Source organism: Canis lupus, chromosome 7 (genome assembly GCF_011100685.1).
Source record: "Canis lupus familiaris isolate Mischka breed German Shepherd chromosome 7, alternate assembly UU_Cfam_GSD_1.0, whole genome shotgun sequence".
NCBI classification, from domain to species: Eukaryota; Metazoa; Chordata; class Mammalia; order Carnivora; family Canidae; genus Canis; species Canis lupus.
In genome coordinates this window covers 25,488,789-25,514,085 of record NC_049228.1, presented here as the reverse complement: position 1 = coordinate 25,514,085, position 25,297 = coordinate 25,488,789, and the positions used below count along the sequence as shown (strand labels likewise).

The 25,297-nt window shown below is 37.0% G+C and overlaps 1 protein-coding gene across 13 annotated transcripts in view; it reads right to left on the bottom strand.

Annotated features, from left to right (window-relative positions):
- SLC9C2 (solute carrier family 9 member C2 (putative)) overlaps positions 1-25,297 on the bottom strand; it is a 96,834-nt gene that overhangs the window by 42,257 nt on the left and 29,280 nt on the right. For 9 of the 13 annotated variants that reach the window (XM_038542484.1, XM_038542483.1, XM_038542490.1 and 6 more), the window contains 6 exons: positions 24,370-24,469; positions 22,003-22,146; positions 21,037-21,205; positions 11,713-11,794; positions 8,339-8,505; positions 7,645-7,749 (listed from right to left, as the gene is read on the bottom strand). In XM_038542484.1, the coding sequence (XP_038398412.1) occupies positions 7,645-7,749; positions 8,339-8,505; positions 11,713-11,794; positions 21,037-21,205; positions 22,003-22,146; positions 24,370-24,469 (767 nt within the window). The remainder of the gene's footprint in view (positions 1-7,644; positions 7,750-8,338; positions 8,506-11,712; positions 11,795-21,036; positions 21,206-22,002; positions 22,147-24,369; positions 24,470-25,297) is intronic. The other 4 variants (XM_038542488.1, XM_038542492.1, XM_038542494.1 and 1 more) reach the window with 2 other exon arrangements.

Genomic DNA, 25,297 nt, shown 5'->3' with positions numbered 1-25,297 from the left:
GTGGGTCCCTTTCTGGGTTCTCTATTTTGTTCCATTGATTTATGTGTCTGTTTTGGTGCCAGTACCATACTCTCTTGATGATTACAGCTTTGTAATACAGCTTGAAGTCTGGGATTGTTATGCTTTCCACTTTGCTTCTCTTTCTCAACATTATTTTGACTATTTGGGGTCTTTTGTGGTTCCATACAAATTTTAGGATTGTTTGTTCTAGCTCTGTGAAAAATGTTGGTGCTATTTTTACCAGGATTGCATTGAATGTATAGATTGCTTTGGGTAGCATAGACATTTTAACAATGCTTGTTCTTCCAATCCATGAGCATGATATGATTTCCCATTTTTTGTGTCCTCCTGAATTTCTTTCCTAAGTATTCTATAATTTTCAGAGTACAGATCTTTTCCCTCTTTAGTTAGGTTTATTCCTAGGTATCTTATGGGTTTTGGTGCAATTGTAAATGGGATGCATTCCTTGATCTCTCTTTCTTCTTTTTCCTAATTTCTTGATGTGTAGAGTTAGGTTATTTCAGATCTTCTTTTTCTTAATATAAGCATTTATCATAAATGCTTATATTTAGCATTTAGCAATTTAGCATAAATTTCCCTCTTAGAACTATTTTTGCAGCATCCTATAAGTTTTAATATGTTGTGTTTTCATTTTAATTTGTCTTAAGATATTTTCTGATTTCCCTTTTGATTTCTTCCTTGACTCATTGGTTGTTTAGGAGTGTGTTGTCTTATTTCCATGTATTTGTGAATTTTTCAGTTTGTTATTGATTTCTAGTTTCATACCATTTATACCATTCTATGCCATTGATTTCTAGTTTTATACCATCTTTACAATGATATAAAGGAAAGACACTTGATATAATTTCAATCTTTTTAGATTTGGTAAGACTTGTTTTGTGACTCAACATATAATCTATCCTGGAGAATGTCCCATGTGAACTTAGGAAGAATATGCATTTTGATGTGTTGAATGGAATATTCTGAATGTTTCTTAGTGTATTTGATCTATAAGTTTTATTCAGATCCACTGTCTCCTTGTTAATGTTCTGTTTGTATTATCTATTTGATATTGAAAATGGAATATTGAAGTCCCTTACTATGATTTTCATTGCTATTTATTTCTCCTTTAAATTCTGTTAATATTTGTTTTAAAAATTTAGGTGCTCCAGTGCTAGGCATGTATATTTACACATGTTATTGGCACCTCTACCACTATATAGTGGCTTTTTCTCTTGTGACTAATTTTGCCTTTAAGTCTATTTTAACTGACAAAAGTATAGGCACTCCTACTCTCTTTTGGTTAATATTTGCATGGAATCTTTTCCCAATCCTTCACTTTCAAGCCTTATGTGTGTCCTTAAATCTTAAGTCTCTTGTAGCAGCATATTGTTGGATTTGGGTTTTTATATCCATTCACCCATTCTGTCTTTTGATTGGAGAATTTAGGCATTCACATTTAAAGTCCTTATTGACAGAAAAGACTTATAACTGCCATTCTGTTCGTTGTTTTATGACTGTTTCTTTAGTTCCTTTGTTCCCTTTTTTCTCTCTCACTCCTTTGTGATTTATTTTTTGTAGTAGTATATTCTAATTCCTTTCATCTTTCATGTATCTACTATGTGTTTTTTCTTTGTTATTACCAATGAGGCTTCTATAAAACATCTTATAAATATAAGTAGACTGTATTCTTGTGTCAACCCCCCAATAAAATTTAGGAGAAAAAAATAACATCTTTTAGGGGCCATTAATATTGAAGGTTAAAGTAACCTCCTAAGACTACTGCCTAAACTTTCTTCCTCAATGCTGACCATGTTGCTCTTGCTTATCTATTGTTTCTAAATGTTGTTTCCAACCTCCACTAAAGTTAGCACATTTTCTCAAGTTTTTTTTTAATTTTTATTTATTTATGATAGTCACAGAGAGAGAGAGGCAGAGACACAGGCAGACGGAGAAGCAGGCTCCGTGCACCAGGAGCCCGACGTGGGATTCGATCCCGGGTCTCCAGGATCGCGCCCTGGGCCAGAGGCAGGCGCCAAACCGCTGCGCCACCCAGGGATCCCTCAAGTTTTACAATTGTAGAGATAATAGTCACTACAGGAAAATGGAATTCATACCGCTTATTTCTTGAGGTAATAGTCATCTATTCACCAACTCCTTTTCCAAGAAATAGGAAAATGATCCATGTATAATATATGGGAAGATAAAGCATGTGAACTCTGAAGCTGCCTTCTAAAGGGTAGAAGGGCAATGAACAGGCTATCCTTACTCTGATGGCCACTGAGGCACGTGATAGATTATCTCCACTTTGTAGGCTTTCCTGATAGCCCTGGAAAGATACTCACTATGAGAGAAGGTTATGTCCCAGAATTCAGATCTGAGGCATATATATAAATATTACACAATTAATATATAATTATTGCACACATATATAATTATAATTCCAGCCCTGCCCATCCAGAAATAAGTTTGGCTCAAGAAAAGTGGGATCCCTGGGTGGCGCAGCGGTTTAGCGCCTGCCTTTGGCCCAGGGCGCGATCCTGGAGACCCGGGATCGAATCCCACGTCGAGCTCCCTGCATGGAGCCTGCTTCTCCCTCTGCCTATGTCTCTGCCTCTCTCTCTCTGTCTCTCTCTGTGACTATCATAAATAAATAAAATTTTAAAAAAAATTTTTTTAAATAAAAAAAAGAAAATTATGATTTACTAGTATTATAGGGTTTTTTTTTTTTATTGTTGTTCAATTTGCCAACATATAGAATAACACCCAGTGCTCATCCCATCAAGTGCCCCCTCAGTGCCCGTCACCCAGTCACCCCCACCCCCCGCCCACCTCCCTTTCTACCACCCCTTGTTCGTTTCCCAGAGTTAGGAGTCTCTCATGTTCTGTCTCCCTTTCTGATATTTCCCACTCACTTTTTTCTCCTTTCCCCTTTATTCCCTTTCACTATCTTTTTATATTCCTTATGGGGTTTTTTAAATTGAATTTGTTTATTGAATGTGTCCTTGATTCCAAGCCCCATGCTAAGGCATGGAGGATATAATCTAAGGCTTTAAGGAGTTTGTAGCCTAGTAGAAGACGAGGAAAAATAGACACATAGAACTGTAAAACAGGGTAGGAAGTATGAAAGGATAAAAGTAACCACAAGACACTAATTAAACTTGGTGTGGGGCAGGGTCAGAGAAAATATCCTGAAAGAAATGATACCTCAGTTGAGTCTTAAAAAAATGAGCATAATTATCCAGATGAAGAATGGGGGTGGGGGTGAAGAGTGGGAAAGGAAGTGAGCAGAGAGGGGCATCAGAAATGCATGCACAGAGATGAGAAATAGCATGCTGAGTGCAGTAAAGGACAAGTTGTGGGGCAGAGAATGGTGATAGAATCAGTTAGAGAGACAGGTAGGGGCTGGATTATAAAAGACCTTGTACTTATATATAGACTTGATTTCATAGGTAAACTCTTCCTGGAAGGTAATAAGTTAATCCTGTGAGATACTACTTGAATCTCCCCCCACCAAAATATGCTATATGAGAAAGTGGAGGAGGGAAAGTTTGCACTCAATATTCCCTCTTAGAGAGTCTCAATGCATATCAGCATGTTAGAAATTGAGATAGTCTACAAGAAGGAGTTCTATAAGAAACCAGTTTAACTTTGTTTAAACTAGCATTTCCCAAACAAATTTGAGCATGGAAACTTTTTTTGTTATGCAGTCCCTATTAACATTCTGTGTAGCAAATATTCTTTGGAACTCACTTTGGAAAATGCTGTAGGACCTGAGGAGCCATTTGAAGCTGGAAGATAGTATAGTCCTATTTGTCTTTTAGGTAAGTCACTGTGATTTGATCATGGAAATATTGAAAATAGGGAGAGACTAGTTGAAGGTTATTATTTAGGCAAGAGGTTATAATGTCCTAAATTAATAGACACAAGAATGGAAAGGGGTATATTTGACAAATATTTAGAAGGTAAGCTTGAGAGCGCTTGGGAAAGGAGGGAAAAAGAGGATTGACCCAAGTGATCACATGGGTAATAAGTCCACTCATTGAGACCAAGAATGCAAGAGCAGGTTTGAGTGCTCCCAGCCAAGACCAATGACAGAGTCATCCAGATTGCCAACCCATAGAACTGTGAGAAATAATAAGCCATTGTTTTAAGCCAGTAAGTTTTGGGCTGATTTGATATATAGCAAAAGCTGACCAAAACAGAAATCAGTACCAACTGTGCAGAGCCTCTATAACAAAGGGGTAAAACATGTGACATTAGCTCTAGGAGTTGGGGGTTAATAGAGTCTGGGAGAGCAGTGCAAAAACTGGTATAAGGGCAGGAGAGAGGCAGTTGTGCTATAAAGAGGCACCACAATACTGTCACCCGAGGCCATTTGGAAGATGGAAAATGTGCCCAATGATCTTATGAATCTGGCTGCTAAGAATATTTCTAGATTTCTAATATTCTGGAAATATTAAAACTATCAACTGTCTGAGCTACTTATAAAAGTATGGGAAGAGGGATAAACCAAAGGGAACCAGTTAACTCTGCAGCAGAAATTAGAGTCCATGATTTGTCAGGTTGCAAACTAAACTCATTTCTCTTTTGCAGTCTCCCCAGCTGGCAAAAGACCTAAAAACAAAGATCAAATCTAGAATGCTGACAGTAAAATATAGCCTCAGGTTCAAGGTCAAGTTAAGGGTGTGCCTGAAGACCCTTTGTTAAGACCACTGAAAGATTAAATCTGATATTCAGTCTATCTTCTCAAGCCGACTAAAGTCTTTCTCAGACCCATGTTCTGAAAAGGAATTATGGAGTGGACTATAATCAGATTGATTGAAAATACTTAAGTTTTTAAGGAAGTTGTACCAGGTTAGACTAAAAAAGATAGAAACCATTCTAAATGAATAGAAACATCACAAGTTTCTACCAACAGAAATCAGGCTGACAAAGCCAGTCAGCTACAAATATAGATTATTTCCTATGGAAGTGTAAAGAATAAGGTGCACTAGTGCATATTCCCAGCTGAATTTCAGAATTGCCATGGACCAGTGATTAATCAGAACTTCCTGTTCTTCCCCTTCTTGAACAGAATTGGCTGTTGATTGGCACTAAATGTTGGGGAGTGAGGTGGGGAACAGATAACTTTTTTCTTAGTTCATAGCTCTCTCCAGCTCAAGATGAATCATACTTAAGGAGATGCAATCGAGGAGCATCAGCATACCTAGACCAAATGCAGATCATGAGATACTGGACTTTGAGTACCATGATACCATAATAGAATGAAGCTTGGTATGTGTGTGTGGTGGTGGGGGTCTTAGAAAAGGATTGAGTGTATTTTGTTAATGGGAAGGATATAAATATTTGTGACCAGCAAGCACACTGTGGTACCAATAAATAAGGTTATGTCCTAAATTTTTTTCTTTCCTTTTCTTCTTTTTTTCTTTTTCTTGTGTCTATATGAGAAGATGGATGTTAGCTAAAGCCACAATGGTAATCATTTCACAATATATGTAAATCAAACTGTCACACTGTATGCATTAAACTTATACAGTAATGCATATCAATTATTACTCAATAAAACTGGGTGGGGGAAAGCATGTAAGAAAAAACAAACAAAAATATGGCCACAAATTCTTTGCAACTCTTACCATTGAGAGGTTGAGTCTATTGCCCCAACCCTTGATTTAACATGGCCTTATTAACAAGTCTAGTAGTAGGGTACTGACTCTTGGATATATGCCTCAGTTTATTTTTTTGTGACCTCTCATTCTTCAGAGGCAGGCCAGTTTCCTCACATGAGGAATTCAAAATAGGGTGGTATTCAAAATAGAAGAAGGTGGAGGCTGTAAATCTTTTCAAAGCATAGGTTCAAGAACATTCCCAAAGTCACTTCTGAAACATTTTATTGGTCAAAATAAGACACCAGAACAGCCCAAATTCAATGAGATGGGGGTAGTAGGGAGGGCCAGAAGTACCACCTCTTAATAGGAAGCTCTACAAAAAATCTGTGGACATACTGTACTCCTCTAGGTAAGAAACTTTCAAACTCCAAGAACATTTTAAATTAAGTTTACAAATGTTTAAAAGAAGGAAAATATAATATTAATTTTTTGTATTAAGAACAAATATGTTCTTCAACAGAAAAAAAAAGTAATTTATAGGTTAAAAGAGACTAAAAGGTCTTATCCATTAATTACAGTGTGTGAGCTGTACTGGAATTCAATTTAAAAATATAAACTGTGAGGGGTGCCTGGGTGGCTCAGGTGGTAAAGGGTCTGACTCATGATTTTGGCTCAGGATCATGATCTCAGGATCATGAGATGAAGCTCTGTGTTGGGCTCCATGCTCAGTGAGGAGTCTGTAAGAGATTCTCTCTCCCTCACTATCTGCCCCTCTCCCTCTTGCTCATTCTCTCTCCAAAATAAACAAATAAATCTTTAAATATGTATATGTAAACTGAAAATACACATTGATCACATTAATGAGACCATCCGAAATTTGATCATTGACTCAATATTTGATGTTATTAGCAATTATTATTAATTTCTGGTACAATATTAATATTTTACTGTTTTTAAAGACTTTAAAATTTAGAGATACATAACAAAGTATTTACAGATGAAATAATACGGTATCTAGGATTCGTTTCAAAATAATATGGAAGGTAGGGTAGTGACTGAGGCTGCAGATGGGACAGGGTTAGTGATGTTAGTTTTTAAGGCTGATGAGTACATAGAGATTCATTACAGCATTATATCTACTTTTGTATATGTTAAAAATTATTCATAATAACAAGCTTTAAAATAAAATTTTAAAAAATGGACTCTGGGCATAATGAATATATGGATAAATTTTTGTGTACTTGCAATATTGAATAAAGTGTGTCCTATTAGTATATAACACCAATTTAAAATGTGTAATTTGGTAAGTTAATTAAATTGGATTTTTACCGAGTAATCTTCTTTATTTTTAATATATAAATAATATATATAATATAAAATAATATATAAATGTATTTGTTTAATATAATATTTATATAAAAACACTTAGATATTAATTTTTTAAAAGATTTTATTTATTCATGAGAGAAACAGAGAGAGAGGCAGAGACACAGGCAGAGAGAGAAGCAGGCTCCCGGCAGGATCCTGATTTGAGACTTGATCCCAGGACCCTGGGAGCATGCCCTGTACCAAAGGCAGCACTCACTACTGAGCCACTCAGGCATCCCTTAAATATTAAATATTTTATGAGAATTTTTGATTCACTAGATTTATATTATTAGATATTCAAGAGTTAAATGAGCACTTAAGAGAATTTTATATAAAAGTAACTCAAATACATTAAATTTATAAAAGCAGTTTCAAATATTTGAAGATGTTTAGTCAAGCACATAAACTGCACCAAATATTATTCAGACCTCCTCAAAAGTGAACTGCTAAAAATTTCTAGACTTAGAATAAGATTTGTGACTTGAACATAAAGCCTAAGACACTTATTGTTATTTTTTAACTTGAATAAAGCAAGCAAATTTTAATAACCAATAGGCTATCCAAAGGTGAAAAAATATTTTTCTCGTCACCTGAAACCTTATGTAAGAAATGAGAGCATTGCACAAATTAAAAATAAATAAAATGCAGTTATATGGATTGTACCAACCATTTGTATTATAGCTACATGCAATCTGGCTTCTTCTATTAAAACTTCTTCTGTTAGGGACTCCTCCTCTATATCATCATGTGAAACATTATTATAAGCATCAGACTAAATTTAAAAACATAAGTAGATAAAGTTAAAAATCAGCTAAAATAAATAGGAGCTGTCAAACACTTCACTCAACAAAGATTCCAATAACTCAAATCAGAATTGCTAAAATGAAGGGCTATGTATAACTGAGTCCCTCTTCTTCACATTAAAGAAATGTTGCTTTTTAATTGTGGTAAAGTAACAATTCATTTGGGGAGATCTGCAAGTCAGATTCTCCCCCAAACCTGTCTATGCTTGACTGCTCTCTGAAGCAACCTGTGTTTTCTGCTTTCTATAATAACATGAAGACAAATTGCTCAGCTCCTCAAATGGTCAAAAACAGAAGCCATTTTAGTTACTAAATCAGCCAGTGTATAAAAACACCAATTCTTCTGTACTTGGCAAACAAAGCTAGATAACCAAGACCTTCTCTTTAGAGAGGATTGAAAGAAGTTTTTTCACTAAGATAGCAAAGTTAGTAAGTAAATTCCCCCTCCTCAGTTTTCTGACATTTTATTAGCAGAATCAAGTTTTGTATAATAAACGAAAGCAAAAGAGGCAGAGCCAAGAGAGAAGGAGGACTATTTTTTGCCAAGTATCAACTCACAGGAATTATGTATTCAATCTTTGTTTTTTCTTCTACTAAGGTCCAATTAACATTTGTCAAAACTTTTTCTGTTTTGAATAGTGTTATCGTGTTCTGTATTATCTCCTGAATGTGCTTAATGGCATTTTGTATGGCCATTTGCCTTGGGAGGGAAGTAGCACACAAACCTGTGACCAGAAAAAACAAGGGTCTTAGTAGAATACAGTGAAGGTGGCAAGAAAAGGCAAAATCCTACAAGGTATAATGAAATCTACTGCTGTAGTGAATCACCTACACAGCTAAACTGTAGTGATTAGAGCAAGAACAAACTGGTCCAAAATTTTCCAGAAACTTACCCAACTAGCTGTTTCTTCTGACTGTATAGCTCAACTTTATCTGACTCAACTGCTAAGGGGTGCTTTGTTAGTTTCCTTTCATTCCCATTAACAAGAGATGTGACTTACTACCTCAGGGTCCCCAATCAGTATTTCTCAAAGTGTAAGAGACTATGTGTGTTTTCTACAGGTAGGAAGACTGTCTATTAAACTATGCAAATTCCTTGGCTCTGCCTCATACTTAGAGAATCAGATTGACTTTGGAATTTGCATTTTAACAAGCTCTCCAAATGACTTTTATACAAAATTTTTAAAATTTAAAAAATTTAAATTTAAAGCTCACTGCGATAGAGATCCCTCAATATAGTATATCTGTTTTCTGGCCAGCAAATCTACATGTCCCAAAACTTGTAGCCGTCTGTATCTTCCTGAGGTATGAATTTGAAGTTATTGCTATGAGGTTCACTCACCAAAAAGAATTTAATTAGTGAATGGACTTAGTCTGCTCACTTGGAATTCCATCTCAATAAAATTGTTCTCTTTTCATAATTGCACATGAAAGGTCTCATAAAGAGTTAAAATGAGTTCTAAATGTTTAGTTTAACTTTACTGCATTCTCTATGGGACACTGTGTACAATGACGGTATTTGAAATTTTCAGGTCCAGAGGCATATCCCTCTTGATACACTGTGGTCCAGAACAAAGATGCATTTTACTGTAGGCTGAAGTTAGACGTTGTCAGCTTTAGATTCAAAATTCCCGTGGCTAAGACCACACAAGAAGAAATTTTTCTCATTTGCGTAATTACATTGTACCCGTATGATGGAGAAACAGCCACTTTCCGGTTGCTCTCTAGGGAAACATGAGTATATGTGAACCACTTGGTGTCACCAATACCTTTGATTGAACTCCCTGTGTTTAAGATGATCCTGGAAAAGTATGAGGAGGGAATCTTGTAAAGCCTTAGACTGGACAGAAGTAGTTGGTTTGAAACTCTTACTGATAAAACTCAGCTCTGTCAAGTATTAAATGTGTGCCACACAGTATTTCTAGAAAGGATGAGTATGGATTCTAAGAGGAGAAAGACTTTATCATTTACTTTTATTTTATAATGAAAATTTTGAGGTTTAGCTACTACAATAAAAAATCCTGGGTGGCTCAGGTGGTTAAGCATCCAATTCTTGATTTTTAGTTCAGGTCATGATCTTGGGGTGTATGGAGCCTGCTTGGGATTCTCTCTTTCTCTCCCTCTCTGTCTACCTCTCCCCACTCCTCAAAAAAAAAAAAAAATTTAAAAAATTTTAAAGGAAGAAACAGAGAAGAAAAAAAATATTACCATGATAGTAAAACCCCTGGTTGATCTTGCCTTTGATTGTCAGAATAAGAAGAATCATAAGAAAAGAAGTGGGAGAAATCCAGATGTTATATCCTAAGCAAAGAGAATGAAGTGGATCTGGATACCTGGGAGTCTAAGGAAATTGGTGGGAAGGGAGATGTGAGAAAGCTTTCAAAGATCAAATTAACTTCATTTATTCTCCAGCCTAGGCTTTCACTGACCAAGCATACCTTTCTACTGAGAACAAGAACAAATCCATAACTAGGGGGAAAGGAGAGCTACCAAAAATCTGTCCCATTTACTAGCCCAGTAACAGGAAGTTCTGCTATAGTGCTGGTGGGGCGCAGTTTTAGGAATGGGCATGACTATGAAAAGACACAAGCAGAGGGGCATCTGGGTGGCTCAGTGGTTGAGCATCTGCCTTTGGCTCGAGTCGTGATCCCAGGGTCCTGTAATCGATTCCCACATCAGGCTCCCTCCAGGGAGCCTGCTTCTCCCTCTGCCTATGTCTCTGCCTGTCTCTGTGTGTCTCTCATGAATAATTATAAAATCTTAAAAAAAATAAAAAGACACAAGCAGAGAGATGATATCTCTCATGGGTGGGAAAGAGTAAATTCACCAGACTATTTCCCTGTTTAGAAGAATTCTCCTTCAATATCCTCCTTCCATTGACCTCTCATTAGTTCCACACATCCCAAGAAATCTTCTAATTACAAGTTTTGTTTATCAAGGAAATTGGTACTTAGAGGTAAGCATCCTGAATAATGATTGCAATAATTTCAAGACATAGAAAAAAATCATCCTCATTATAAATTAATAGATTTTCTCCTTTATCCACATTTTCCTATGAATGCAGCATATGTAAATCTCTGACAATCTGATCAATTCTAGATACTGAAAAAATTATGCACCAGCATAGCTAAAGACCAGGCCATAGGATATTGAGTGATACTAAGGCCCTACTCTAAGACTGTATGATCTCATCTAGCCCTCTCCTTCCCTGTTGACTGTACTGCCACCAATTATCCTAGATTTCTCTACTGACAATGTGTCTATGTGTGATTTTATCATATTATGCATTTTATTATCAATGGCCTCAAATGTCTTCTGGAAATAGGAAACTGTGGCACAGCCTGCTGACTGTCTCCCAAAATCCATCTTCCCCTTCCTCCTTTACCAACTGAATCCCTAAGTTTTGGCTGAGCACATGGCAAGCCAGATAGGGATTATATTTCATAGCTTCTCTTACTCAGAATTTGTGACAAAATTCTGGCCAATGGAATTAAGTGATAATGATATATACAATTTCTAGACTGTGCCCCTGAAAGGAAGCTCCCTACTTTCCATTGCCACCCATCTCCCCATTTTCCCTCTCTAGTTGGTTGGATTGAAAATATAGAGGTAGTGAGCTAGCATCTATCCTGCAGACAAGAACACCCCAGGGAATGGAAAAGAAAGAAAAGAAAAGCAGAGCCATCCCACTCTTTTGGACATTTTGATCAAGGGGAAAAGAAAGTTCTCTATCTTGTTTAACCCACTGTGAATGTGGTTTCTGTAAAACTGGCTGAACCAACATCCCAATTAATACAGCATCTATAAATAATGAATGAATGATTTCATAATCAGTTCCATGAACTCCATAAGAAATATCCCCATGACTTCCCAACAATAATCTATTTGCATTATTCTTCCCAGTTAATTAATGAAAGATAGATATACTTTACCTAATGTCCTGGCTGAATGAGCCATCATGTATGAATTTATTCCCATAGTCATTAGTGATATTCCCTGTACATACAATATAAACTAAAAAACAAAACACACAAATAGTTAGAACCAAAAAATGAATAAGTACTCCAAAGGGAATCATTGTTCAACTAACCAACAACAACAAAATTCTATCTTAATCCACATTTTTAAATCCAGCTTCTGCTAAGTAAATTGAGGCAGAAGGGTTGTTTTGTGGACACTGCTTGAATATAATATACTGAAGGAGAAATTAGTTTTCGTGTGAATGAGAAAAGGATTTGTAATTTCTGGGAGGGATAAGAACACTGATCAAAGAGCTCTCCACAAATTGAACTTCAGTAAAAATAAATTAAAAAAAAAAAAAGAAAACAACCAAAGAGTTCTCCACCGTTGCTGCTTTCAGCAGCAGCCATACAAAGCCACCAAGGTTGTAGACATCACAGAAATGGCCCTGGAGCCTGCAGGGTTGGGGAGAAACCCCAGCAACTGCAGGCAGTGTTGACCACAAAGGAAATGGGAAAGTGTGTCTGCCACCAGCATTTACCACAGCTGCTCAGGAGGCTCTGAAGAAGCCTTTAGAAACCATGATGGGGTCTAGAGAGGCACCATGTAGAAGCAAAAACACAACCACTTTTGCAGGTCTTGGTTCTGCCACTTAATAGCAGTGTAACTTGGGGTCAGTTGACTTAACCATTCTGAGTCTGTGTCCTTCTCTAGAAACTGGAGTTAAGAGCAGTATGTCCCTTGGAGATTGTTTCTCAAATTTGACTAATAACCCCAAGAACCTAATGTACTTCTAAAAGATGCCAACTTCCAGGTTGTATTATGATTATGTAGGTCTGGGGTGGCACGGAAGGGATTCATGTAATGTCAGATAGATTTGGGAAACACTGTAAGTGATACTCAAATATTAGTTAGCCTTTAGTTGACTTGGTTTTAGGACAATTCCTTGAACAAAAGAAAACTGAAGGAACTCAGATATTGGTTATGATACTTTTCCTTTGGGGATTCACAGGACCCAAATCTCTACAAAAACTGAAGGAACTCAGATATTGGTTATGATACTTTTCCTTTGGGGATTCACAGAACTCCAAATTAATTCCCACATGATGCCTATTGATATAAAGTGCAAATCCTCAGGAAAGATTATGAGGAATCTAATACTCCATTTTAAAAAGAACTTCTTTTGGGACATCACCCAACTTCTTTGCCTAAGATGCTATTCCCTTTGTTTTGATTTCTCTACATGCAAGATGGAGAGGGTGATAACGGACCCCCCCGCCCCCGCAAAATATTTTTTAAATGTTATACTGCTGGGGTCTCCTGGCACAGGAGCAAAATGACAAAGAGAAATCCCTGAGTGGGAAATTGGCCATTATCAAGAAACTCTGTACTTCTACCTGCAGATTAAAGTTCCTTGGGAGGTGGGCAGGTGTTCTCAATTCACATTATTTGAGGGGCTTTTCTCCCTCCTAGCAGCAGGTTTGGAATTCATCTGACTGGAAGATGGTCGGGGTGTCCTGGGGATTTCTAGCAACTTTTAGCAATTTCTCCAGCTAATTCACACAATTTTGTCACAAACGATGATAGGCCCTAACACTGTCAGCAGATGCACTGGGCTCTTTAGATCTTTCCTGGAGTCTCAGACCACAGATACTGCCACCACCAGATCGCCCAGAAATCCACCAGATAGCCTATGAAGAAGAGGCTTTGAGGGAGAGTAACATTTATTGAGCTTTTGCTAAATGGCAGGTATTTTACTAAGTATCATCTCAATCCTCAACTGGAAATTGAGGTTCCACAAATCTGGGAAACTTGCTCAAGGTCACCGAGCCTGTGATGATGGAACCAGGACTCGATCCCAAATCCACCTAATTCCTACACTGTTAACCATTACTTAACTGTTGGTCCCTTTCATACTGTCAACATAAACTTTCCTCTGAAATCTTTCTACTTAAAAAAAAAAAAAAAAAAAACACGTTTTCCAAATCTAATTTTTAAAATGGTTAACTTTGGGAGAAGGGAGAGAAGATAGTGAAGGAGTAAGGAGGACCCTAGGCTTGTCTTGTCCCCACAAACATAACTAAATAGCTATCAACTCATTCTAAATTTCCTAGAAACCAACCTGAAGACTGACAAAACAAAGTCTACAACTAAAGGAAAAGAAGAGGGATCCCTGGGTGGCGCAGCGGTTTGGTGCCCGCCTTTGGCCCAGGGCGTGATCCTGGAGACCCGGGATTGAATCCCACGTCGGGCTCCTGGTGCATGGAGCCTGCTTCTCCCTCCGCCTATGTCTCTGCCTCTCTCTCTCTCTCCCTGTGTGTGACTATCATAAATAAATAAAAATTAAAAAAAAAATTTTTTTTAAATAAATTAAAAAAAAATAAAGGAAAAGAAGAAGCCACAAGGAGGGTAGGAAGTACAAAGCCATGATTTAGGGGAGAAACAGATCACAACTGCTCTGGAGAGGAGGGAGCCCTGGTCACAGAAAAAGATGAGAGAGAGAGGCACACAGGGGAATGCACAAGGAGAGCACTTCCCTAAAGCAATTGGCTGGGAAGATGAGAGGGACTGATTTTCATGAGTTCTTGCAACCAGTAGGGCTTAAAGACTGGAGTTTTAAAGGTCATCCAGCTTGACTGAGATAGAAGCTCTGAGGGTGCTGCCCTACTCCTGAAGAGAAGGCAGACAAACAACCTGGGGGCAGATGGTGTAGAAATAGCATCTGAAGAATGCCTGGGGTACAAGAGAGATGATTCTCTCCTCTTGGAGCATATACCTGAGAGGCAGGACTCACACCTCCCTCCAGAAACAAAGGTGCCAGCAGGTGCCATTTCCCAAGCCTGCCCCTCAGCATAAACACAGAGCCACTTGCAGGAGGCAGCACAGTGCCCCCAGTAGCTGCCTAACCTGCTTACACCAAGCCCCACCACCCATGCTCTGGCACAACTGCCTTCTGTCCAGTTTGCCTCTGTCCCAGCATGGCCAGCCCCTTCCTCACAAAGCCAGCAAAAACTCCTGCCCACACGATGTCTCCCAACCAGCACTCTGCAAGGCTTCAATTCTAGTGGAAGTAGTATTAAGGTCTCATATAACAAATAGGCCAGAGCACACTTAATTGAAACTCACTACACTCTGGCCAAGGACCAAAGAGTGCTCACAGCAGGCACACAGAGCCTCTGCAGACAACTGTCCTGAAGGATACAGCAGCCAAAACACAAGAGCAGAGTGGACACAACACACACCAGAGATATTCCCTAAAGTGCCAACCAAGCCCTGGACACTCTCAGGAGCAGGAAACATAACTGACTCTTCTAATACAGATACGAAAGCAGAGACTTAGACAAAATGCCAAGGTAGAAGAATTCTCCCACATGAAAGAACAAGATAAGGTCATAGCCAGAGATCTAAGCAAAACAGGAAAAAGTAACATGTCTGATAGAGAATTTAAAGCAACATCATAAGGATACTCACTGGGCTTGAGAAAAGAATAGAAGATTTCAGGGAGACTCTTACCACAGAGATAATAGAGTTAAAAAGAATCTGTCAGAAATGAAAAAATGCAATAATTGAGATTGGAAACAGGTTTGAGGCAATGAACACAAGGCTGGAAGATGCAGAGGAATATATAAGTGATATAGAAGACAAAATAATAGAAAATAAGGAAGCTGAACAAAAGAGAGAAAAAAGAATTAGGGAACATAATTTAGATCCAGGAGGCAGAGAGGACTCCCATAAAAATCGACAAAAGTGGGCCAACATCAAGACATATTGTAATTAAATTTGTAAAATATAATGATAAACAAAAACTCTTAAAACCAGCAAGACAAAATAAGTCTTTAACTTACAAGGGAAGACCAATAAGGTTAGCTGCAGATTTCTCACAAAAAACATGATAGGCCAGAAGGGAGTGGCATGACATATTCAAAGTGCTGAGTGGGAAAAGTCTATAGCCAAGAATATTCTATCCAGCAAGGCTATCATTCAGAAGAGAGAGAAAAGGTTCCCCAGACAAACAAAAACTAAAGGTGTTTATGACCACTAAGCCAGCCCTACAAGATATATTAAAGGGGATTCTCTGAGTGGAAAGAAAAGACCAAAAGTGACAAAGAAGGAAAGGAACAAAGACAAGAAAGGAACAAAGAAAAAAAAAAAAAAAAACAAAGAAAAACAAAGAAAATCTCCAGGAACAATGATAAAACAAGTACTAAAATGGCACTCAGTACATATCTATCAATAATCAACATCTATCAATAATGTAAATGGACTAAGAGCTCCAATCAAAAGACAGAGGGTGTCAGAATTGATTAAAAAAAAAGACCCATATAGATGCTGCCTATAAGAGACTCATTTTAGACCTAAAGTCACCCACAGATTGAAAGTGAAGGGGTGGAGAAACATTTATCATGCAAATCAACATTAAAAGAAAGCCATATCACGAGTCAGAGACCCTTAAAGATGTTTCTCCAGAGATGTTCCACTTTCATGTCTTTTTTATTGTGATCTTGTCAAAAGTCACCAGTCCATGATGGTATAATTTTTGGAATTGTCCTACCAAGGCCTGCAAAAGTGGTGTCTTCCTGGTATCCATCTTTTGAAGCTTTCTAGAAGATTTTAGGTTAAAAAAAAGCCACTTGAGATTGTATACTCTTCTATCTTGTCTTCTATATCCTCAAAACTAGTACCTAATCAGAAAGACTTCTTGCTTCTATGCTTGCATTGCCCTCTGAATCTAAAACTAACTTTTCTCAGATGGGTTAAAAAATGTTTAGGCAAAAATCTCCATTAAAATCTTTGGAGAGAAACAAGAAATCTTTTTCTAAGCTATTGGGGCTTTTCCTCTCAGCCTCTGAATCTAGGGAAATTACCTGAGATACCTTCCTACCCTTGGGTGAGGAGAATAGTCTTTAATAAAGTCTATAGGAAAATCTGAGTATGAAGCTGAGGATAATCACTTCAAAACTGCCTGTACCTATGGTGAGGAGAGGACGATCTATCATTGCTGATTAGGGTTATAAATGGGGGGAGTCATTTTAAACTTTTCAGGGAGCAATAGATTTCTCAGAGCATTGTTCTAGAACACTTAAATCCTTGTTAATTATCCCACAAAGAAAGCTCTCTGGTGGCTCAGAGGCTGGTTTTTTGGCGTGGTTGGGGTAGAGGGGTAGAAGGCTGCAGCCAGGTAATGTGAAGGGCTGTGGGGGAACGGTGATGAGATGTTCTGAAGCTGGGGCCAACTTCATTCTGGGCTTTCATGTTTGTGTGTTCAGTTTGGCTCTGGGCTGGCTCTCTGGGGGGGACATGGCTGTGGTGTTTGCGGAGGCATGAAGTTCTGCCTTAGACTAAATGATGCTTACAGTTGTGATTCTTTTCTACTCCTATGCTGTGCTGAAGTGATGGAGCCTGGGCTGTGTTACAAATAAATCATTTGTTGTTGTTGTTGTGATATATTCTATCACAACATCTATCTATCTATCCATCTATATCAGACAAACTAGACTTTAAAACTAAACAAGAGAAGAAGAAAGGCACTCTATCATAATAAAGGGGATAATCCAACAAGAAGACCTAATAATTATAAATATTTATGCATCCAGTACAGGAGCACCCAGATATATAAAACAATAACAAACATAAAGGAACTAATTGATAATAATATAATAATAATAGGGCACTTTAACACCCCACTTACATCAATGCACACACATCATCTAAACAGAAAATCAATAAGGAAACAATGGCTTTGGATGATACACTGGACCAGATGGACTTAACAGATATGTCCAGAATATTCTATCCTAAAACAGCAGAATACATATTCTTTTCAAGTGCACATGGGACATTCTCCAGAATAGATCACATACTAAGTCACAAATCAGGACTCTGCAAGTATAAAAAGACTGAGATCATATCATGCATATTTTCTGACTACAACGCTGTGAAACCTGAAGTCAACCACAAGAAAAATTTGGAAAGACAACAAATACACAGAGATTAAACAACATACTACTAAACAATGAATAAGTCAACCAGGAAATCAAAGAAGAAATTAAAATATACATGGAAACAAATGAAAATGAAAACACAATGGTCCAAAACCTCTCGGATGCAATAAAGCAGTCCTAAGAGGGAAGCATATAGCAATACAGGCCTACCTCAAGAAGAAAGAAAAATCCCAAATAAACAACCTAACCTTATACCTAAAGGAGCTGGAGAAAGAACAAGAAAGGAAGCCTAAAGGCAGCAGAAAGACAGAAATAATAAAGACTAGAATAGAAATAAATGATATAGAAACTAAAAAACAAAACAAAACAAAAAACAATACAACAGATCAATGAAATCAGAAGCTGGTTCTTTGAAAAAAAAATTGATAACCTCCTAGCCAGACTTATCAAAAAGAGAAGGACCCAAATAAATAAAATTATGAACAAGAGAGGAGAAATAACAACCAACGCCACAGAAATACAAACAATTATGAGAAGAGTAAGAAAAACTATATGCCAACAAATTGGGCAATCTAAAAGAAATGGATAAATTCCTAGAAACATATAAACTACCAAAACTAAAATGGGAAGAAATAGAAAACTTGAACAGACTGATAACCAGCAAAGAAACTGAGTCAGTAATAAAAAATCTCCCAACAAACAAAAATCCAGGGCCAGATGGCTTCACAGACAAATTTTACCAAATATTTAAAGAAGAGTTAGTACCTATTCTTCTCAAACTATTCCAAAAAGTAGAAAAAGAAGGAAAGCTTCCAAATTCATACAATGAGGCCAGCATTACCCTGATATCAAAACAAGATAAAGACTCCCCTAGAAAGGAAAACTACAGGCCAATACCCCTGATGAACATGGATGCAAAAAGTCTCAAAGCAAACCACATCTAACAGTACATTTAAAGAATCATTTACCACAATCAAGTGGGATTTATTCCTGTGCTACAAGTGCGGTTCAATACTTGCAAATCAATGTGAAACACTACATTAATAAAAGAAAGAATAAGAACCATATGGCCCTTTCAATAGATGCAGAAAAAGCATTTAACAAAGTACAACATCCATTCGTTATAAAAACTCTCAACAAAGTAGAGTTAGAGTGAACATACCTTAACATCATAAAGGCCATATACAAAAAAACCCACAGTATCATTCATAATGGGAAAACTGAGAGTTTTTCCTCTATGGTCAGGAACAAGACAAGGAGGTCCACTCTCACCACTGTTATTCAACATAGTACTGGATGTCCTAGCATCAGCAATTAGACAATGAAAAAATAAAAAGCAAGGCAAGGAAGAATTCAAACTTTCACTAATTGCAGGTGACATGACACTTGATATAAAAAACCCAAAAGACTCTACCAAAAAATTGCTAGAACAGATACATGAATTCCATAAATTCATAGGATACAAAAACAACATACAGAAATCTGTTGCATTTCTATATGCCAATAATGAAGCAGCACAAAGACAAATTAAGGAATAAATCCCATTTACAATTGAACCAAAACCATAAAATGCTTAGGAATAAACCTAACCAAAGAGGTAAAAGACCAGTACTCTGAAAACTATAAAACATCGATGAAAGAAATTGAAGAAGACACAAAGAAATGGAAAAGCATTCCATGTTCATGGATTAGAAGAACAAATATTCTTAAAATGTCTATACCGCCCAAAGCCATCTAAACATTTAATGCAATCTCTATCAAAATTACACCAAAATCCCAATGTAGCCTTGAAAACAACCCCCAACGACCTTGAAAAGGAAAAGCAGAGTTGGAGGCACCACAATTCTGGACTCCAGGTTATATTACAAAGCTGTAGTGATCAAAAAAATATGGTACTGGCACAAAAATAGACACATATATGAGTAGAACGCACTAGAAAATCTAGAAACCCACAATTATGTGGTCAATTAATCTTTGGTAAAGTAGGAGTGAATATTCAAGACAGTCTCTTCAACAAATAGTGTTGGGAAAACTGGACAGCAACATGCAAAGGATGAAACTGGGCCACTTTCTTATATTATACGCAAAAATAACTTCAGAATCTATGAAAGACCTAAATATGAGACAGGAAACCATTACAATCCTAGAGTAGAATATAGGACAGAAACCTCTTTAACATCAGCCGTAGCAACTTCTTTCTAGATACATCTCTGGAGGCAAAGAACAAAAGCAAAAATAAACTATTAGGACTTCATCAAAATAAAAAGCTTCTGCACAGCAAATGAAACAATCAATTAAACTAAAAGGCAGCCTATGGAATGGGGGAAGATATTTGCTAATGAAATCTCTGATAAAGGGTTAGTATCTGAAATATATAAAGAACTTATACAACTCAAAGCCCAAAAAACAAATAATCCAACTAAAAAATGGGCAAAAGACATGAATAGACATTTCTCCAAAGAAGACATATGACACAGCAGACACATGAAAAGATGCTCCACATCACTTATTATCAGGAAAATACAAATCAAAACTATAATGAGGTATCACCTCACACCTGTCAGAATGGCTAAAATAAAGAACATAAAGGAACAACAGGTGTTGATGAACACAAATTGGTGCAGCCACTATGCAAAACAGTATGAAGTTTCCTCAAAAGGTTGAAAATAGACCTACCCTATAACCCAGCAATTGCACTACTAGGCATTTATCCAAAAAACAGTAAAATACCGATTCAAAGCTATATATGCACTCCAGTGTTTATAGCAGCATTATCTACAATAGCCAAACTATGGAAATAGCACAAGTGTCCATCAATTGATGAATGAATAAAGAAGATGTGACATATATGTACATATATTTCTCAACCATAAAAAAGAATGACATCTTGCTATATGCAACAATATGGATGGAGCTAGAGAATATTATGCTAAACAAAATAAGTCAGCCAGGGAAACATAAATACCATATGTTTTCACTCATACGTGGAATTTAAAAAATAAAATGAACGAAGAGGCAGAAAATAAGAGAGAGAGGGAGGCAAGCCAATAGACACTATTAACTATAGAGAACACACTGATGGTTACCAGAGGGAAGATGCATGGGGGGGGATGGGTGAAATAGGTGATAGGGGATTAAGTAGGGCACTTGTGATGATAACTGGGTGTTGTATGTAGGTATTAAGTCACTAAATTGTACACTTGAAACTAATATAACACTGTATGTTAACTAACTGAAATTTAAATTTAAATAAAATTGACATTTTAAAAAAATGGTTAACTTTATCACTGGGTACTGTGACAAATACTACAAAATAAATAAGTACGGATAATTATGAGATACGATTTTTCCTACCAATTGCGGTGACTCTACTTTTTGGTCAGCCAGATTATGAATATCAGGAGCCAAGAGTAAGCTAAAAATTCCTTTAATTCCAGACCATGCTATAACAATTCCCCATCTCCAATTATATTCATAATTCGCATGCGTCAGAAGAGGGCTCACTAACACAATAGTAAGCAACCTGTGGAGAAAAAAACCTTTTTTAAAAAATCACACCTGATGTATCAATGTTTTCATGGTAGAAAACTAAATTTCATATAAAATTTTTTCAGGGAAGAGAAAATAATCAGTTTATTGATAAGTTCGAACTTTCTGGAACAAACTAAATCTGCTGTCTAACTTTTGCATATAATACTCAAATCTTAAAAACAGTGTTAGAAGTTTTATACAAATATAAGGAATTATCATTAACACTATACATTCTGCCCTTCAAATTGGATAACTCTAGGCAAGCTTTTAACCTCCCTGGGCTCCATCTGTGAAAGGATGCAATTAACACCTCTTCACAGGGCTGTATTTGTATTAATGGTATAATGTACATGGTAGATGCTCAATAATATGGTTATACCATAGCTATGAGATAACAAATGAGGATGAAAGGTAACAAAAATGTTAGGAGCCATTAATCCACTCCAGTGTTGCTCAAACTTTAACAAACATGTTAAAACAGTTTCCTGGATCTCATCTCCAGAGATGCAATTCAGTACATGGGGATGGGCCCGTGAATGTGCATTTCTATTGAGCTCATGGGTCATGATGCTGCTGCTGCTGTTCTTGCCCCTTCTCATTTTCTACATGAAACTGAAGAGTACAGATTTCCCCAATCGCTCAGCAAGCATTTGTCAGGACATTGACAACAACACAGGTTTTCTGACTCCATACCCAGAGCTCTTCTTGCTATAATATACTGCTTCCCAATTCTAATCCTAGGCTTAAGAACCTAGGTCCAGTAAGCAAACTTAAAAATATAATTCCTACCTTACAAAATTCACTGTTGCAAATAAGATGAGCATGAAAACCACAGTGTGAAATCTTAAATACTTGGTTTCTCCACATCCAATTACAATGCCAAAGAAAGTATATATTAACTGTTGGTATACAGACGAAAACATTATTAGGAACCTAGGATGAATGGAAAATAAATTACATTTTAAGCAATGTGTTTTTTAAATAGTTGCCTTTTCACATAGAAGTATGTATCATAAATAAATAAATAAATAAACAAATAAATAAAGAAAGAAAGAAGTATGTATCATATATCAGTCATTCTTGTCAAGCAGAGGTCCTTGCCTCTAATACTGTTACTATCAACATTTAAAAGTATTTTGTTGGAACTAGAATACACCCAGCTCCATATTCTCCAATACCCTCATCACCCAATGGCAGTGGGCTGCCTCTCATAGGAGAATAGTAAGAGCAAGGCAGAGAAATAAGGGTCTCTACCTCCTCCCCTGGCTGGTGGATCACCTCAATGCAGGATTTCTCCCTTCATGATTTGCTTGAAAGTCCCTTACCTTGAAAGTCCCTCCTCTCTGTTTTCCCATCTACTGAATTCCTAAAGATCTTGTAAGGCTAACTCTAATCCTGTGTTGTTCATGAAACCATCCTAAGTACTCTCAGTGGAAGTGAACTCCTATAGGGTCAGTTGTCTATACCACCATGGTTTGTTAGGCAGACAAGTGAATTAGAATCACCCATATTGCTTTCTAAATATCTATACACATAGCCCCGCCCCCAAAGATCCTTACTGAGTAGACCAGAACATAGTAGTTAGGACTCAGGGCTGTTCTGGTTCCATGTGGCAATATGCTTGCACCCAGCCAGGTTTGATTTCTACAAGCAGATTGCAAGTCCTGCCTCCTCTTGGGCCTCTCCACTGGGACTTTCCCTTTCAGCTAACTAGCTGAGTGTGCTTGTTCCACAAACCAGCTTCCCTATAGATAGGTCTCAAGATCTATTTGGAAAGAAGCATTAGGAAGCCTCATTTTGGCTTCAGAGGGAAAGCATGCTGACACAGCATTACCCCTATTGAATAGATGGTTTGAATTTCTGATTCCCATCTCTTTATTGATTAGATTCAGAACTCAGAGAAAGGAAGGATATAACGGGGACTTCAAGCCCCAATGCTTAGTTTTCTGAAATTCAGAAATGATGGACTAAGTAAAATACTTTTTCAAATGTCTCCATAAGACCTAAAAAAAAATGTCCTACATATAGTAGGATCCCAATAAATATATAATGATTCACACTTAGTTTCATACATAAACATGCCCACTACTTAACAGTGTGTGCCGTCTGAGAAGGGACTTATTTATGTAGGCCCAAATCTAAGATATAATATCCAGGCCACAGGTGACATTAAAAAAGGATTGGTTGAATAGGTTCAAGAATAAACAATTAAATGAATAGAATGAGGATTTATAATGATGCTGACAGACAGCATGACTGAGCACAGGAAGTCGTCCGAATTCAGACAAAAAGTGTATGTTCTATGAACTATCTATTCCCAAGCTTCTGATTCTAAAAACCAGTTGTGTCATATTCACATAGATACAAAATTAGAAGTTATAGGTGCCAATTTTTTATTTTGCCAAAAGAAGTTATTTTTTTAAGTACCATTTTCTATTATTGGGATTTCATTAAAGAATAAAAAATTAAACACCAAAAAGAAGGCAGGACATAATTTCAGAACAATGGATAGTCCTCCATGTTTTTTAAAAAAAAAGGAATCTTATGGGAAAACTCAGGATTATGGCTTATTTTTCTAATTTTAACATTTGCTTTTGTTTGATCTACAGTGGGCTATGACCTGTTGTGAAATAATTCTGAAACAATCCCGTAATTTAGCACAGTCTCTCAGAGAAAGTCTAATTCATTAATCTGGGAGGACACAGGGGTTTCCCTCCATCCAGAGAGATTAGTATGACACCTTGCATTACCAAGTGTAAAGGACAGGTAAGAATTTTGCTAGCATCGCATCTTTCTGCTACTTTTCTTTTCCAGCTCCCATATTAGGATGCTGTCATTCATGGACATCATGAAGGAAACAAAGGAATGAAGTTATTTTTTTTAATTTCCCACAGTCCAAAGTAAATTTTTGTCAAGAGTTATGTATAAAAAGACCACAAACTCTGAACCACAGATACATTATTCATAACAAGAACATCAATTGATGTCAAGAATTTTTGGTACCTTAAGTTCTTTCAAATATAACTGGTAATAAAATTCAAAAATAAAAGGCAGAAAAATGTTATAAAAGGGGAGTCTTATGTGTCCAAGAAGGCAGAACCACTTAGGCACTAACCTTTTAAGATATCTATACCAAGTACACAATAGGAGACTTACTTAGTAATTGTTACCTCAATCCTCGGTTTAAAGCTTAAGGAATCGAAATTCAGTCCTACAGTGACTAACGCAATCATTCCTGACATTCCAAAAGATTCCCCTGGGGAGAAAAAAAATGAATAGAATTAGTTGCATTCGAATATGCACACTGAGTTACTTAATCTTGAGCAAAGAATTGGTGAGAAACTGAAGAGTCACATTTCTTGGAAAGTTGCTTCAAAGAATCGGCTAGTCCTGTAGATCATGGTCAGCAGATTTTTTCTGTAAAGGATCATATAGTAAATATTTAGTCTTTGTGGGCCACATAGTCCGTCACAACTACTCAACTCAGCTATTGTAGTGCAAAAGCAGCCACAGATAGTATGTCAACAAATGTGTGTCTAATAAATAGTAGAAATTGAAATTTGAAGTGCTTTGGAGTAAGGCAGAGCTGGCTGCTCTGGGACGGTGACCTCCCTTTTCTCTATTAGTATCCTTGCATCTGTAAAATGGGTGTAAAAGAATACTACCCCACAGAGTTGTCATTCATAATAGATTAAATAACATGAAAAGTGCTTTGGCATACTTTTAAAACAAAGAATACATGATATAATCACTACTACTATGCCATTGTTTTTATACATTCACTTTAGTGCTTAGCAAATTAATACTGTTTATTTGAAGAGAATTTTATTATTTCTTTGGTTTATCTAATCACTTTTTTTAAGATTTTATTTATTTATTTGACAGAGAGAGAACACAAGCAGGGGGAGCAGCAGGCAGAGGGAGAGGGAGAAGAGGCAGGCTCCTCGCTGAGCAGGGAGACTGAATGAAGTGAGGCTTGATTCCTGGACGCTGAGACCATGACCCAAACTGAAGGCAGATGCTTAACTGACTGAGCCATCCAGACACCCCAGTTTATCTAATCACTTAAGTCCATTTTAGATTT